General features: G+C 40.2%; 2 protein-coding genes across 8 annotated transcripts in view; one reads left to right on the top strand and one right to left on the bottom strand.

The window, feature by feature from the left end:
* Nucleotides 1-983: 983 nt before the first annotated feature.
* LOC114565979 (protein crumbs homolog 1-like) lies at nucleotides 984-12,432 on the top strand. Its single transcript, XM_028594320.1, has 8 exons — nucleotides 984-1,109; nucleotides 1,154-1,904; nucleotides 7,679-8,229; nucleotides 8,373-8,538; nucleotides 9,880-10,798; nucleotides 10,917-10,958; nucleotides 11,627-11,749; nucleotides 12,183-12,432. The coding sequence occupies exons 1-8, from the start codon at nucleotides 984-986 to the stop codon at nucleotides 12,430-12,432; spliced, it is 2,928 nt and encodes a 975-aa protein (XP_028450121.1).
* Nucleotides 12,433-13,468: 1,036 nt separating this feature from the next.
* The window catches only part of LOC114565549 (sentrin-specific protease 2), an 8,960-nt gene continuing 5,545 nt past the window's right edge, over nucleotides 13,469-16,883 (bottom strand). For 2 of the 7 annotated variants that reach the window (XM_028593660.1, XM_028593662.1), the window contains exons 5-10: nucleotides 16,216-16,263; nucleotides 15,427-15,504; nucleotides 15,113-15,250; nucleotides 14,894-14,977; nucleotides 14,728-14,778; nucleotides 13,469-14,620 (exon numbers count right to left, since the gene is read on the bottom strand). In XM_028593660.1, coding sequence (XP_028449461.1) covers nucleotides 14,504-14,620; nucleotides 14,728-14,778; nucleotides 14,894-14,977; nucleotides 15,113-15,250; nucleotides 15,427-15,504; nucleotides 16,216-16,263 — 516 coding nt within the window. In that variant the 3' untranslated portion in view covers nucleotides 13,469-14,503. The remainder of the gene's footprint in view (nucleotides 14,621-14,727; nucleotides 14,779-14,893; nucleotides 14,978-15,112; nucleotides 15,251-15,426; nucleotides 15,505-16,215; nucleotides 16,264-16,883) is intronic. The other 5 variants (XR_003693940.1, XR_003693939.1, XM_028593661.1 and 2 more) reach the window with 5 other exon arrangements.

Raw genomic sequence — 16,883 nt, 5'->3', positions numbered from 1 at the left:
CTGGGCCTCGGCCCTACCTGCTGCAGCCAAATAGTACTCAACTGAGGACACGCTCTGTAGTACACGTGTGTTTGCATGTGCATATGTGCATTTTATATTTATTACCATGTTTCAGGGTGTGTATTTATAGCTGAATTTTGGCAATATTTCCTTCTACAGAAGACTAAAGTCAGATAAACTATATCATCTCTAACATTCCATTGTTTTCACCAGGTTTGCCTCATGACACTTATATAAGCGTACATCAGACTTCTGTCTAGGGAGGAATTTTTGAGTTACTCAAATTAGTCTCCTGGTTGAACCCCTCCCTTCACCAACACATTTAATGTATAATACATTGTAAGTGCATTAGCCTAATCCCTCCTATCTGACTTGCACCGCTCCAAGCATTTCAGTGTACAGATACAAGCACGGAGGTGATGGAAAGGTCTTTGACCTGAAATGAAGATATTGCCAAACATCTCGTAATTTTGATGACTTATTGAGGACAATGTTGAGTTTCAGCGTGCATATGTGGATGTTATGGTTGCTTTATACAGGTAATGTTTACAGTATGTATGTTGTAATCAGAGATGATTATTATTTGGAAATGTGTATCATATTTTTAAGTATTTTTTCCTATTGTCATCTAACCTGATTATTGTTATTTTGTAGTTTGTTTTGGCTGAGGTGTCCAACAAGTGTATAGTGTAAAGCACAACATGCATTTGTATAGTTGCTTTAAATTTTAGCAGATGTATTAGTATTTTATATTTTCCTTTCTTTTGTTTTGGTTTCTCTTTTGGTTTTTCATCTTTATTCTGTCAGTTCATTTGCTTCTACACACATATTTGTGACTGTGTGCTGAACGTCACTGACGTGTTTAAAATTTGCATGCAGTTTCATTTTGATTGTTTTAAAGAAGTAATAATGGATTGTATTTGTCTCTCCAGGCACTTTCTCTGATGAGATCATCAACGGATGTGAACAACAGCTATGCCATAATGGTGGTCTATGTGAGAGCCGCAGTGGAGGTTTCAGATGCCTTTGCTCCCAACACAGCCAAAATGGGCGACTATATGGGGGAGAGAACTGCACGACTGCACTTGCAGGCTGTGATGATAACCAATGTGAGAATAGAGGAATATGCTCTCCCTTATTTGTTAATGATCAGCACACTTATACATGCACCTGCCTTGCTGGCTTCACCGGCCCTAAATGCCAGACCCCCACCGTCTTCTCATTTGAGTACAGAGGCTACAAGTACATAGAGACTCAGCTTCTCGATCCAGAGGCTCCTCTTAATGTGACATTCAGCTTCAGGACAGCGAGACCGGTCGGCACCCTCTTGCAGCGCAGAGTAGACGACCTGCTCCTCAGCATTGAGCTCATGGACGGACATCTCTGCCTCCGCAGCCTGAGAGGTCAAGGCTCCAGCACGCTGGTTCAGGAGCTGCCTGAGTACTTGTCCAACAACAAGTGGCACACGGCGGAAGCATCACTGGGCGGCGTGGTCAGCCTCATCAGGCTGCTCTGCAGTGAAGGAAGCTGCACCAGAGACTCCAGCGCTGAAATCCAGCTGCTTGAGCAAGCCTCTGCTCTCCCCGAGCCAGAAACAGTTCGTCAAAGCCTCTTCATAGGAGCAGTCGGGGCGATCTGGGGTTCGGGCCGAGCAGGGGATGAAGCAGACTACCCACCTGCTTTTCTGGGCTGCTTTAGAGATGTGCTTGTGGACTCACGTCTGGTGTTGCCTGCTATAGTGCCAGAAGATTCAGATTCCCAGGAAAACATCACTGTGGGATGTAGCGACAAAGACAAGTGCGATGACAGCCCATGTCAGAACCGAGGGCGCTGTGTGAGCCAGGGCTGGAGGAACTACATGTGTGAGTGCCAAAGGCCATATGAGGGAAACAACTGTGCAGAGGGTAAGACATACACACATTAGCACCACTGCCTGTCATTTCAAATGTATTGAAACTTTGAGGTCCCCAGGACATGCTTCTTCTTGTATCTGCGCTTAAGATCAGCCCTAAAATGTTATGGAGTACCATGGGGAAACAGTTTTGAGGTGCACCCAGTCATTAAATGGTTTGTTGATTTTCCTGTGAGAGGGTTAGCGTCCAAGATCTATGCTAAACTGTTGCAAGCATCCATAGGAGGACTCCCAATAGCAAGGAAATGGGAGCGAGAGCTGAGCCCTGAGGGGAATGCAATTAATAGGGAGACAGTTTGGGACAACATTTTCCATTGCTCCAAGAACCCAAATCACCAGAAGATCCACTTTAACATATGCCATAGGACATATTGGACTCCCGCTGGGAGTGTGAACAGGTGCATGAGTTCTGGAATAAAACAACATCAATAATATCTGATGTGATAGGATGTTGACTTCCTACTAACCCGACTGTTTTGTTACTTAATGACGACTCTAAATTACACCTGGGGCCTGTTTCACAAAACCAAGATAAGGGATTAAGCCGGGATTTCCCAGTTATCCTGGATGAATTAAGCCTTGATTCGGTTTCACGAAAGCGGAGGCACATAAATCACCATGGAGATTTATTCTGTACAGCTAGCCTGCTCCTGACCAGGCTGACAGCCAGGATTTATTTAATCCTGGAGCCTTTTCTGGGGCCTGTTTCACAAAAGCAGAATATATAAATCCAGGATAACTGATAAAGCGAGGCTTGACCTAGTCTAATCTGTGCATCCTGGCTTGGTGCGTTTCACGAAGGCCAAGCCAGGCAGAGGAGGAGCGACTAGGTCGAGCCAGGCTGAACTAATTCAGATAGATGCGCGTCCACGGATTTCCTCAAAAGACCGCGAGGTCGAGCACAGATTTACTGATGCCAAAATGGAGAATACGCATTGTACATTTATACAGAGTGAGCAGCAGCTTCTTGTGGAAGTATGATGACGTGAAACACATTATTTGAATAAAAAGAAAATAACACGGCCGCTGTACTGAAACAGCGAGAGAAAGCGTAGCAGACGATCGCAGACCGACTGAATGCGTAAGCAGCCTAAATATATACATTAACTCACCACTGCTCTGAATGGAAACCGTCATAATCCTACCATTCAATGATTAGGCTACTAATCATTTGCACAAATTAACAATTGTACGCTTTGCCTTAAAAGTAAGCAGAAGATAATGTTACTCAGGAAATTTACCATGAAGAACCATTTTCTATAACGCTAGAATATGAAGTGTAAATATCTCTTTCACTCTGTTCCTCCCTCTCTCTCACTGGCTAAAATATTAATTTCCTAAGTCATATTAACTTCCACTACTCGCTTTTAATGTAAAGTGTATAGGTGTTCGTTTTTGCAAATGACAAGTGACACATTGAATGGTTTCATTTAAGAGCAGTAGTTCATAAATGTTTTTTTTATTTTTTATAGAGGACGAGTTTCCTTCTCTACATATTATATGCCTTATTCCCTGGGATATATGGACACAGAAAATAAAGACACTGAAGAAATTGCACTGTAAAATCTAAAAACTATAAAGATAATAAAGTGATAAATTCCATGCACACTATAAACATGAATGGAACAGAGTATATTCATCGGTTATTTCCCCCCAGGCAAAATAAAAGGTCAAAAACCATTAAGGTGTCCTCTCCCTGTTGTTACATGAACGTACAGTAGCCTACATCACTAGATAGTTACTGGTCCAGTGAACTAATTCTATAATTTGGGAGGATTGTACAGTTAGTATATGTTCTTAAAATTGTACAATCCTCCCAAATTATAGTCCCAGTTTACTGGACAACACAAATTGTGTGCTAAGAATGCCAAATACAATGCACATGGAAGCAGAACAAACATGATCCTTATTGTTAAAGAATAAAAAAAGAAATGATACACTAAAATAATTTAAGGTGCATTGGGGAACTATAGAAATGTACAGCATTGTATGTATTGCCCTTAGTAACAGACTTCATTTAAAACTCATTTGAAATTTTATCAGCCTTTTCTAATTATCTCAACAACTGCCATAATACTGTATATGCATCAAACTTCTTACAACAATATGAACAGCAGTCTTCATACAGCAATATAACAGTAACAATGACAAATTTATAATTATAAAAAAAAAGAATGGTCGCAACTTTAAATAATAACAGTACTTAAATGAACAGCAATATGCACCTGTTTTTTTTAATCCAGGCTGATAACAAAAGGGTAAAACCACTGCTGAGTGAACAGAAAAGGTTCCAGGATTAAATAAATCCTGGCTGTTAGCCTGGTCAGCAGCAGGCTAGCTGCACAGAATAAATCTCCATGGTGATTTATGTTCCTCTGCTTTTGTGAAACCGAGTCAAGTCTAAATTCATCCAGGATAACCAGGAAATCCCGCCTTAATCCCTTATCTTGGTTTTGTGAAACAGGCCCCAGATCACCCAGCAGAGGTTTTACCCTGTTCTTATCAGCCTGGATTAAAATACAACAGGTGCATATTGCTGTTTATTTAAGTACTGATATTATTTAAAGTTGTGACCATTATTTTTTTTTAAATAATTATTCATGTGACAGTCATTGTTACTGTTATATTGCTGTATGAAGACTGCTGTTCACATATTGTTGTTAGAAGTTTGATGAATATATTATGGCAGTTGTTGAGATAATTAGAAAAGGCTGATAACATTTCAAATGTGTTTTAAATGAAGTCTTATTACTAAGGGCAATACATACAATGATGTACATTTCTATAGTTGACCAATGCCCTTGAATTACTTTAGTTGATTAATTTTGTTTTAAATTCTTTAACAATAAGGATCATGTTTGTTCCTCTTCCATGTACATTGTATTTGGCATTCTTAGCACACAATTTGTGTTGTCCAGTAAACTGGGACAATAATTTGGGAGGATTGTACAATTTTAAGAACATATCGTAATTGTACAATCCTCCCAAATTATAGTCTTAGTTCACTGGACCAGTAACTATATAATGATGTAGGCTACTGTACATTCATGGAACAACAGGGAGAGGACACCTCAATGGTTTTTGACCTTATATTTTGCCTGGGGGGAAATAACTGATGAATATACTCTGTTCCATTCATGTTAACAGTGTGCATAGAATTTATCACTTAATTATCTTTATAGTTTCTAGATTTTAGAGTCCAATTTCTTCAGTGTCTTTGTTTTCTATGTCCATATATATGAGGGAGCAAGGCATATAATATGTAGAGAAGGAAAGTCGTCCTCTATAAAAAAAATAAAACAAAAGCAAAAAAAAGTGTGGCAGATAATAGCGGACAGACTGAATGATAGTCTAAAAATAAACATTTATGAACTACTGCTCTTAACTGAAAGCATTCAATGATTCACTGTCATTTGCAAAAACGAACAGTTGTACACTTTGCATTAAAAGCGAGCAGTGTACGTTAATATGACTTAGGACATTTATATTGTATCCCGTGAGAAAGACAGAGAGAGGAACAGAGTGAAAGAGATATTTACGCTTCATATTCTAGCGTTATAGAAAATGGTTCTTCATGGTAAATTTCCTGAGTAACATTATCTTCTGCTTACTTTTAAGGCAAAGAGTACAACTGGTAATTTGTGCAAATGATTAGTAGCCTAATCCTTGAATGGTAGGATTATGACGGTTTCAATTCAGAGCAGTGGTCAGTTGATGTATTTAGGCTGCTTACGCATTCAGTCGGTCCGTGATCGTCTGCTACACTTTCTCTCACTGTTGCATTACAGCGTCCGTGTTTCTTTTCTTTTTATACAAATACTGTGTTTCACGTTTTCATACTTCCACAAGAAGCTGCTGCTCACTCTGTATAAAGTATGTACAATGCGTGTTCTCCATTTTGGCATCAGTAAATCTGTGATCGACCTCGCGGTCTTTTGAGGAAATCCGTAGACGCTCATCTATCTGAATTAGTTCAGCCTGGCTCGACCTAGTCGCTCCTCCTCAGCCTGGCTTGGCCTTCGTGAAACGCACCAAGCCAGGATGCACAGATTAGACTAGGTCAAGCCTCGCTTTATCAATTATCCTGGATTTATATATTCTGCTTTTGTAAAAACAGTGGTTGCCGTATTTTCTGGACATAGTTATGTTTGAGCTCTCTACAGCAAGGATTAACAAAGCCAAATCATCAACTATAGACCTATGGAAAGGTATCAAATAACAGTCCTAATGACCTCAGCATCACAAAAACTAGAGGAGGGCGACTAGAAAAGGTGTGATTTCTGTTTTTGTTTATTTTTTTGTTTTTGTTTTCCTCGAGACCGCGGAGGGTGGGGTGTGGGAGAGGGTTGTTGTTCTTGTTCAATTGTATTTGTATGTTCTAAATATATATATATATATAAAAACACAATAAAAAAATGTATCTAAATTAAAACCAAAACTGTGGTTCAGTTCCCAAAATGTTATCTTGCTTTTTGTCTCTTTCCTCTAAGAAAACATGAGCAAACTTAAGTATACCATTCAAAAAATAGCTTTTTATGCTCTAATGAGGCATCACCATTTTTGGTACTTTTAACAAAAAAATGTATTAATTTAATCCATAAAATAGTGGGACTATGACAAGCAGGAGTTACCTTGGGATGATGAAACTTATTTGTAATGTGTTTGTGTATAATGTGTAGGTCTTACTGGTGTTATAGATTTTAAATGTAGATGAGATTTGCATCAAACAGAATGCGTAGTTGTATGAACAGATATATTTAAAAAAAATTGACATGCTATGTGTGTGGAGTATACTTTTCACTAATTGCAACATTTACATAACACTTCTCTAGACAGAATTACTGTAAAACATGCTGTAAAATCAGGTAAAGGTCGAGTCAAGTTTAACCTCATTAGTATCAGTGGGGAAATCTCAATGTAGGATGATAAAATTAGTCAGTGAACTGTAAAGGAGCTTACAGAGAAAGTAGAAATAGCACCGTGTTCAGCCAAACAGTCATGCATTAGGAGGCATTTAGCAACACCTGGGTTGAGGATTAAAAAAACGTGAGTTTCAGTAGCTCACCAGTCCTCTTATAGACTCCCGTCATGCAGAGGCATTTTCATCATTTGGTTTCCTCAGCAGCTTCTTCTTTTCAATGAACAAAGAGCACTCTGCTGATCAAAAAACAATGCTGGAAATAGTCCATACGCTCACCTCTTTATCAAAACAAGCTTTTATGAAGTTAATGAATGTTTATGGTCCATAACATTGACAACTGCAGGAAATACAATTATTTGCTTTCTGCAAAGGCATGAGAAGATAAAAAAAACTCTTCATATTTAGCCTAATGGACAATTAGGCTAAATATGAAGCTACAACCAGCAGTCGGTTAGTTTAGCTTAAAATAAAGAAACAGGAGGAAACTGAATATTTAAACTCATGTTGTATCTCATTTGTTTAATCTGCGAAAAGAACGAAGTGTAAAAAGGACAATTTTCCATTCTTACGGGGGTTATGTGCTGGAGTATTTCTTGGCACGGAGCAGTTGCCAAGCAACCAATGGAGACTCCTGGAAGGAGCGTACCTAACCAGCTGTTGGCTGTAGCTTCACATTTAATGGACATCCATGAGAGTGGTATCAAATCCTCTTATCTGACTCTTGTTCAAAAAGCGAATAAGCAAATTTTACAAAATGTCATACTATTCCTTTAAGATGTTCTTTTCATCAGGTTCTGTTAAAAGTTTGACTTTGGAGGCTTTTTCTCTCCCTTGTGCCCATGCAGAGTACATCACAGCAAGATTTGGAAACAAAGACCTGGGGAGTTATGCTTTCTTCTCTTTGGACAATGACCCAGGTGATACTGTGACTATATCCATGTTCATTCGCACCAGACAGTCCAGCGGCCTGCTCCTCATCCTGGCCAACAGCACCAGCCAGTACCTTCGCCTGTGGATGGAAGAGGGCAGGGTCAAAGTTCAGGTCAATAACTTTGAGACCCTTGTCGGTCAGGGTACGGTCAGTGACGGCCATTTCCATATGGTGACTGTGAAGCTGGAAGGAATGGCAGCCATGTTGATCCAGTCAGCCCAGAGCCAGGGCTCTATGCCCATTAGGCCCATCCAGGTCCATCCTGGGGATCTGGTTTACGTTGGGGGGCTACCAGACTCAAGGGCCTCTGCCTCGTTTGGTGGCTACTTTAAGGGATGTGTCCAGGATCTGAGGATTAACAGCAAAAGACTGCAGTTCTTTCCCATTGCAACTCCAGTGGAATCATACAGCCTGGAGCAACTCATCAATGTTTCACAAGGATGCATCAGTGACAATGCCTGTGCTGTGAGTTATATCAATCATTATATTGTCTTTGATGCGCAACACTAGTGACAGATTTTCATTCCTTATTTGCACTAATAATGAATGAGGACACTGTAGAATGTACAGGAGGCTAGGATTTATTTGGGTTGTTTTCTCTTCATTAGGTCAACCCCTGTCTCAACGGGGGAGTGTGTTACTCCATATGGGATGATTTCATCTGTAACTGCCCCCCCAACACTGCAGGGCAGCGCTGTGAGGAGGTGAAATGGTGTGATCTGTCTCCCTGCCCCGCCTCTGCTGTTTGTCAACCCCGCTCTCAGGGCTTTGAGTGTTAGTGTCTTGATATGAGGACCTGTTGTTGCTCTATTCCTGTGTAGAAATAACATGGGGAAAAGAAAAGTCTCAGAGCCTTTCTAAGAATGGCCAAGGAATAGGATCTCTGCTGTAAATAGTATAATGTGTACAACCACCCTGACTCGTAAAAAAAAAAGAAAAAGGATCCATAATACATGTGTAAGCCTAGCGTTATACTTGCTCATTTTTTATTTTAGTTTGTACCCACTGGAGGGACCGTCTGCAATGTGCGGTCTCACTGGTGCAGGTACTGATTAATTACAGTGTGGCTGATTACAGAAGGGAACAACGTTGAGGCAGGGATCCTACATAGGATTCCTCTAAGACGTGGTAATCCCTGGTCAGACTAAGTCTCCCGCCACATGCCTGTTGACGTTTATGATGACAAGTCTACCTGGAGATGTCACATGTTCACAAAGAGAAAAGGAGGGGAGCCGTTGATCCCGAGTAGCTGCCAGTCCAAGCCTTTTCGTTCCTGTTTTTCCTACCATCACATGGTTGTATTTGCACACATACAGTATTTACCATATATTAAGTTCTCACTTTTCTGCATTCAAAGGCTTCTTTTCTCTTCTCATTTTCTCCTTGTGTTATTACTGACCCATTTTGGAAGCCTTTTTCCTCTGTTATTTTTTTTTTAAAGATTTTTTTTTGGCATGTAGGCCCTTTTTTTTAGACTGCTTAACTTTTTTGCTTTATACTTTGACCGATGGGTACCTACATGAACACGCAATGTTTTGCCAAAGTTAGAACAGTTAACAGTTAATTCCCATTACTGTATTTGTGTGTTTATCCATGCTCTTTGTACTGGTTTGAAGTGGGCTCAGTTGGGAAAAGATGATTCATACTACCATGCATCAATTAGAACACACAGTCCAGATGAAGCAGATTTTTACATAAACATAAATAATAACAGAATAGGTTTTCTTTTCAAAACTTTAATTTGAACCGATTGTATCCTATTTAGTCATGAGTACTGAATAATTTAACACCCTGGGCCCTGAAACCTTTCGATGACCTCTTGGTTTAACTTTTTGCCTTCCTGCAGTGATGTTAAGGTGTGCTTTAGGACACAACTGATCCAACAAGGTTTGTAACGTTCAGCCAGAGAGGGCAATAACTGCTTTACAGCCTGGTGTTAAGTTGGTCTTTAAGATTTGAAACCAAGTTTTCAGAGGCTTTAATGCACAGCAGTAATAATTATAGTAAGTTTGGGAACTATGTCTTGGCACTGGACTAGATCAGATGAATGGGAAAACTACAGTAAATAGTAAAAATGTCATTTCAATTCAGTAAGTTTACATTTTTCTCCTTCAGGTTTGTCTAACGTGACATTTCGGGTTGAAAGCAGCATTTTGCACTACCGGAGCAATGGGAAGATTAAGCACAGCCTCTGCAGTGTCTCCCTCAGCTTCCGCACAAGACAGTCCGCTGCCACCTTACTGCATGCGCAAAAGGACTCGGACTACATCACCGTCTCCCTCCTGGACTCTCATGTGGTCATGGAGCTCCAGGCTGGGGCTGACAAGGATTCTCTCAAGGTGACAGTTCAAAGCCAGGGTCCAATCAGTGATGGAGAGTGGCACACTGTGGAGCTCAGCATGGAGAGCCAGACACTCCCGACCTCCAGGTGGGTCATGGCTGTGGATGGAGGCAAGACAGAGCTAAGCGTGTCCAAAACATCTACGGGTGACCTTGATTTTCTTAGGGAGGAAGCAGATATTTTCCTGGGGGGACTAAACCTGGACGCAGGAGTAAACCTGTCTGGCTGTCTGGGCCCGGTGGAGATCGGAGGCCTTCCTCTCCCTTTCCACCTGGACACAGAGTTGAACCTCCCCAGACCTCATGAGGAGCAGTTTACGAGGATAAACAGCAAGGATGCGCTGCGATACGGCTGCTGGGGAGCCAGTGTGTGTGAACCCAACCCTTGTAATAACCAGGGTGTGTGTGAGGACCGGTTTGACCTGCACCACTGCACATGTCCCTCTGACTGGACGGGGCCACTGTGTCAAGACCCAACAGACGCCTGCATCTCCAGCCCCTGCATCTACGGCAACTGCATCAACCTATCTGGAGGATTCATGTGTGTGTGTGAGCCGGGGTACAGTGGCATACAGTGTGAGCTGGAAGTTGATACGTGTGAAAACAGCAATTGCAGCAAAGGTGCCTCGTGCCTCAAAGGTTTCACTAGCTACGCATGCCTCTGCCCTAAGGATCTGACGGGCCAATACTGCGAGTGAGTTCTTCCACAGTTTATTATTATCTCTGTGACACTAAACGTACAGTATTAGCATACATCTGTAATAGGTTAATGAGCTCGGAGTTGTACTGATTTACAAACTGGTCTCTTACAGGGAGAAAATTCCTGAAATCCCATGGTACATTGAAAACAATCCGTAAGTGCTTTTACATACAGTACAGGCCAAAAGTTTGGACCTTCTCATTCAATGCGTTTCCTTTTTATTTTCATGACTATTTACATTGTAGATTCTCACTGAAGGCATCAAAACTATGAATGAACACATATGGAATTATGTACTTAACAAAAAAGTGTGAAATAACTGAAAATATGTCTTATATTTTAGATTCTTCAAAGTAGCCACCCTTTGCTTTTTTATTAATAAGGGGAACAATTCCACTAATTAACCCTGAGAAGGCACACCTGTGAAGTGAAAACCATTTCAGGTGACTACCTCATGAAGCTCATTGAGAGAACACCAAGGGTTTGCAGCGCTATCAAAAAACCAAAGGGTGGCTACTTTGAGGAATCTAAAATATAAGACATGTTTTCAGTTATTTCACACTTTTTTGTGAAGTACATAATTCCATATGTGTTCATTCATAGTTTTGATGCCTTCAGTGAGAATCTACAATGAAAATAGTCATGAAAATAAAGAAACACATTGAATGACAGGGTGTGTCCAAACTGTTAGCCTGTACTGTATAACACTGAAAAAATAAACACATTTCCATTGTTTCACTACAAGAAGTAAATGTGAAATCAACCAGTGCCAATCTAGAGGACATTCACATATGTCCTTGTTGTGTTCTTTTATCTGTTAAGACTTCCTCGGTTGCCTGTATCTACATGCGTGGGTACAAGATGGAACTACAACTGCTTTAATGGAGGGAATTGCTCTGAAGAAGACAACACCTGTTACTGCCTGCCTGGTTTCACAGGACAGTGGTAGGACAGCCACAATGACGTTTAATCCTCTTTGCTGACCTGCGAGGTTGCTCAACCCTAGGGATCAACACCTAATAGCTCCACACGGGGTCGCTAGATATCCACACAAGGCCACTCAGATTTGATACAGTATATTGATATGTCTGTGATACATTTTGAAAATAGGAATAATTTACTATTTTTTAAACACAACATAATTGACATTAAATTGATTTGTTACTACATCTACACATGAGAATCTTGGGATTTAAACTCAGGGTCATGAGCCAGAAATGTTGACAAAATCCAGCCTGGCCTGTGATTAAAGCTGCTATATCAACAATATGTTATATGTAACGTAAAAGTTGTTGCAAAAATACTAAAATGAGTAGTCTATTACATGGTGCCTTTTCTTGTTTTTGATCTATAATTCTTTTGTCTTGTTTCCTTCCAGGTGTGAGAAGGATGTGGATGAATGTGCCTCTTACCCGTGTATGTACGGAGGCTTCTGTATAAACTACGTGAACAGTTTTGAGTGTGTGTGCGATATAAATTACACAGGGAAACACTGCCAAATTGATGTCAGCGACTTCTACTTGTACCTTTTCTTGGGCCTGTGGCAGAACCTCTTCCAGCTGCTGTCCTACCTTTTGATACGCCTTGACGATGAGCCAGAAATTGAGTGGGGATTCTACGACGATTAGGCCCCAGACTGTCTATTATGATCAAACCGGACTACACTTAGTCTAGGTAGAGGGTCACGCTGGAATACATTTGAGCAAATTTTGTACCCAAAAATTACATAATGTGTTATCAGAAACCTGCACACAGCACATCAGCTGGTGGTCTGTGATGCTTTACACAAAAAGGAGGAGAGAGACACTACATCGATTGGTGAATTCAGCTTTCTCTGTTCTATACCTTAATATGAGTCCAAATGTTGGAACCATTTTATTGTTTTGTATTTAATGAAGTTACACCGATGAAAGTTTTTCTGTTCTCAACACTACAGAGTGAGCTCACAAGAAGAGACAGGAAACAATTGCAATATTTGTTAAAACTGTATTTTATTATATCTAGTGTAAATGACAAGGTCAGTAATAGAAATGTATGTTGTGAACAGATGCATTTGGTAATATTACATGTTGCTCCATATTATATTAAAGTATATTTATACATTTGATCTGGTTCTCATACTGAAAACCACACAGTTTGTCTTGTGCCTTACATTTCCACTTTTTATCTGGAGCATTGCTTTCTAATCAGTGTATGTTTTATAACTGTTCAGGGACACACTCAAATACAGCCATAATCTACTGGATATGAATTAAATACCTGTCTATAGCTAGGAAGGTGTGTATTTACAAATGTGTATGTACCCCAATATAAATGACAAATGCTATTCTGCATGCAGTGCATACAGAACCTGATCAGTCCAGTAAAAACATAAAATAAACTTAATGAAATGTTTGGAAGCTGTCTGCTTTTATTTAAAACTTTACATACATATTTCTGTTATGCCTTTGGACACAGATTCCAGTTTCCTTACAAACAATACACACAGCTTCTATCCAGCCATCTGGTGCCAAAAAATGTCAAATGAAGTAAAATGAGACTTACAAATTGTGCAAATAAGGTGTACAGATACTTAAAGATGCTCTAAGCGATGTCACACGTTTGTTTTGTTTTTACAAATTTTTTTGTCACATACAGCAAACATCTCCTCACTATCTGCTAGCTGCCTGTCCCCTGAACACACTGTAAAAAAAACACGGTCTCTGTAGACAGTCCATGCTCCACAAACGGCAACAAAAAAACTGTGCAAACCTGGACCATGAAACATAACAGTGTGGGGGGTTGGGGGGGGTTAGTGCGCGGAAGGGAGGAGGAGGGGACGGCTTGAGGAGGAGGAAGGGGCGAGCTAGCCTCCTTTTTGTTTGACAATACTTCGAACAACAACAAGAAGTGACGCCACCCCAAATCACTTAGAGCACCTTCAATTAAAAACTAAGTAACACCTAAAAAACAGTTGAGGACCGAGACAGATTAGATATATGTTGACAGGCAGTCCATCCGGTAAGGCTCTGTAGGTCCACTGTAGATGTGTAAACTCCAAGTCGAGGTCTAACAGGAACATAAAGATCATTTCCTTAAATAACATGCCTGATTACTGATTATTGATCGTATAAATACAGTAATCATACAAGGATTATGATTTAGCATGAAAATGCACCTGATTTAAGACACTCCTACTGGGGTCAGCCATACACTATGCACTCACAGTGCTGTAAGGCTGTTGTGGAGCTGCTAATGAGGCCCAGAGACAAGTGTGGACTACCCTAATCAGAAGCAGCACATATTACCAGCAATTAGGGTTGGGTGATATATACCGTGTATCAGTAGAAATGGGTCCACCGGCAGAGATTTGGCAGTACCTTTTTCACCCTGGAAGCTATTCTCTTGCTAATCCAGCTGCATGGCAAGGTGACGGGATTTGGGCAGACAAGGAGGAGAGTGAAGTTATAAATACAGAGCAGGAGGAGGTTAACCTTAAAACCTGTAACACCTTAAAGGTTCCATTTTGAAAGAATTTTAGTTTTGCAATTTTAAATCTTTTCTTTTTAACTCAACTTTACAGAACAATTGCTGTATTTTTGAAATATACCATTACTGTGATATAAAATGATATATACCCTGATAGAAGATCTTGGCCATATCGCCCACCCCTATTGGCAATAAATACATACATACATACATACATACATAGAATAGCCTTCAGCCCTCTTCATGGAGCTTACAGTCACAGAGCTCTTTGTAGATTCTCTTGCGTATCTTTGGTATGTCCTTCTGTGAAAACTGCAGAGGTTTTGCCAGAGCAAGGCATCTCGAGTACTGTAAAGGAGATCAAAAATAGTTAGTATGTAATGAGTTCAAACAGTGAGACACCATAATGATTAAAGTCATGTACTGTATATTAAGCTTGACACGCATGTTGGTACCTCCAAGACAAAAACTCCACAGTCATTTTCATTGCTCTGTTGTGGGATTATCTGTAAAGGACAGCAGGGAGAGACAAGAAATCGCAAGAGGTCTGTTTTTTTCCCTTTGTACCACTAGCAGCTCATGTAGTCTACCATCACAGGCTATAACACCAGCAGAACATACCTCATCAAACGACACCGCCCAACCACTTTCAAAATCTGTTTGCTTCTTCTCTTTTGCTTCCGACAACAAGTATTTCAGGATGTTCTATCATAAGAAAAGCATAAAGAAAAACATAGTTTTACAATGTCTTACAGATAAGAACTTATTGCAAGGAAAAGCAACTGAAATGTTTAAGTAAGTTGTTAGAGTGACAAAAAAAAAAATAATACATGAAATTACCCTTGCAACCTTTTGGAGTGCGTTCCCTTGAGAGTCGTAAAGGCAGATCTTCTTTTTGACCATGTCAGCTGTCACCAGACACCAGTGAACCTCCAGGTGGATGGGCACCACAAGCAAACATTTAGAAAACAAATCCACCTGTGCAAGAAAGACGGGGTTCAAGCCACTAATGCTGCTTTCTCTTCATTTGTTATGTCAATCTTAAAAAATAAAAAAAGGTTCCATGGTTTTTTCTAAATCTTTACATGACATGAAAACAGCAATCTATATTAAACTGAGAAAAACCCTCACACCACTTCCATCTTAGAACTAACCTGCTTTGTCCATCTCTTAACACCATCATATCCTTTAGTCATGAGCTGCCTGTGGAAGAAGCTGTTGAGGAAATGTACCTAAGAGTTGGGACAAAAGGAGATCAAAATGACAAAACTACAATAATTTAGGCCCGTGTGAGTTAATGTGTTTTTATATTAGTCAGACTATGCCATTCAAACACATTGGGTAATCTTTAAAAAAGAAAAAAAAGAAAAATAGATCTTGGCCTGATAGACATTTAAAAATTGTTATCTTATCTAAGTTCTTCAAGTACTGTATAGATAGGGAAATTCTGCAATTGTAGGCAAGTATTGCGATTAACTAAAGCCCTTGTATACACCTGTTGCCTGGCAACCTCAAGGTGAGGTTCTACCTTGAGGCTCACAAGTCTCAAGGTAGTCACTGTATCTGACTGACATAGTACAGCATATAACCTTGTAAAACTACAACTAGTCATTTTCACACTTTAGTTTTTGTATGCATTAAACAAACAAGCTATAACATGAAATAGTGAGCTTTAGAGGTACTAGTAGACAGTGTTATCTTTGGCTAGTTGTTTCCCACGTTTCCAGTCTTTATGCTTCATATTTAGCTTACAGTCATGAGAGTGGTACCAATCTTTTCATCTAACTTTTGGCAAAAAAAGCAAATATGCATATTTCCCAAATTGTCAATGAAAATGTCAAACTATTCCTTTAATTACTGGCACTTTTTTATAACCCTGGCAGGTAAAAACATTACCCACCTGGAAAAAATATGCTTGCTATCTAGGTAGAATTTAAGATTACCTTGTGATGGGCAGATTCCATAATCAATTCTCCATACATGTTCATGACCTTAAAAAAGAAAAAGAAAAAAAGAAATATCAGTTACATTCAGCATATACATTCAGGCTTTTCTTCATCATGTAAATCTCTCTTTCACCCCTCTATCTCCAAATCAAATTCTTACTTTGATTACCTCTGCCTGCCCAACCATCTGCCCCCTTCATCCTATCCCTTCTCACCTTCTCCAGTCCATTGCACCTGACCTTCTTCCTTTCCTCACCCATCTCATCAACATCTCCTTGTCAACTGGCTGTTTCCCCGACACCCTCAAAGAGGCAAGAGTGACCCCACTACTCAAAAAACCAACACTTGACTCGTCTGAGGTAAATATCTACAGACCCGTCTCCTGTCTTCCATTTTATCCAAAACTCTCAAGCGTGCCATTTATATTCAACTCTCTACCTATCTCCACCTGAACAACTTTCTTGAACCCCACCAGTCTGGCATCAAGTCTGGCCAATCAACAGAAACTGCCCTCCTTGCTGTCACTGAGCAGCTTCACATCGCTCGAGCAACCTCTCGCTCTTCCGTTGTCATCCTTCTGGACCTTTCTGCTGCCTTTGACACAGTGAACCACCAGATTTTGACACTGCAGGATCTGGGTATCTCAGGCTCTGCGCTCTCTTTGC

The sequence above is a fragment of the Perca flavescens genome, chromosome 12, assembly GCF_004354835.1.
Source record: "Perca flavescens isolate YP-PL-M2 chromosome 12, PFLA_1.0, whole genome shotgun sequence".
Lineage (NCBI taxonomy): Eukaryota > Metazoa > Chordata > Actinopteri > Perciformes > Percidae > Perca > Perca flavescens.
This window is presented reverse-complemented; position numbering and strand designations above follow the sequence as displayed.

What these genes read in the sequence shown, in the direction of transcription:
- LOC114565979 (XM_028594320.1), top strand. Translation starts at nt 984, where the DNA reads ATGGTGGTCTATGTGAGAGCCGCAGTGGAGGTTTCAGATGCCTTTGCT. An exon ending in GGGAAACAACTGTGCAGAGG is followed by an intron (nt 1,905 to 7,678) that starts GTAAGACATACA and finishes GTGCCCATGCAG; the next exon opens with AGTACATCACAGCAAGATTT. An exon ending in TGGTACATTGAAAACAATCC is followed by an intron (nt 10,959 to 11,626) that starts GTAAGTGCTTTT and finishes TTATCTGTTAAG; the next exon opens with ACTTCCTCGGTTGCCTGTAT.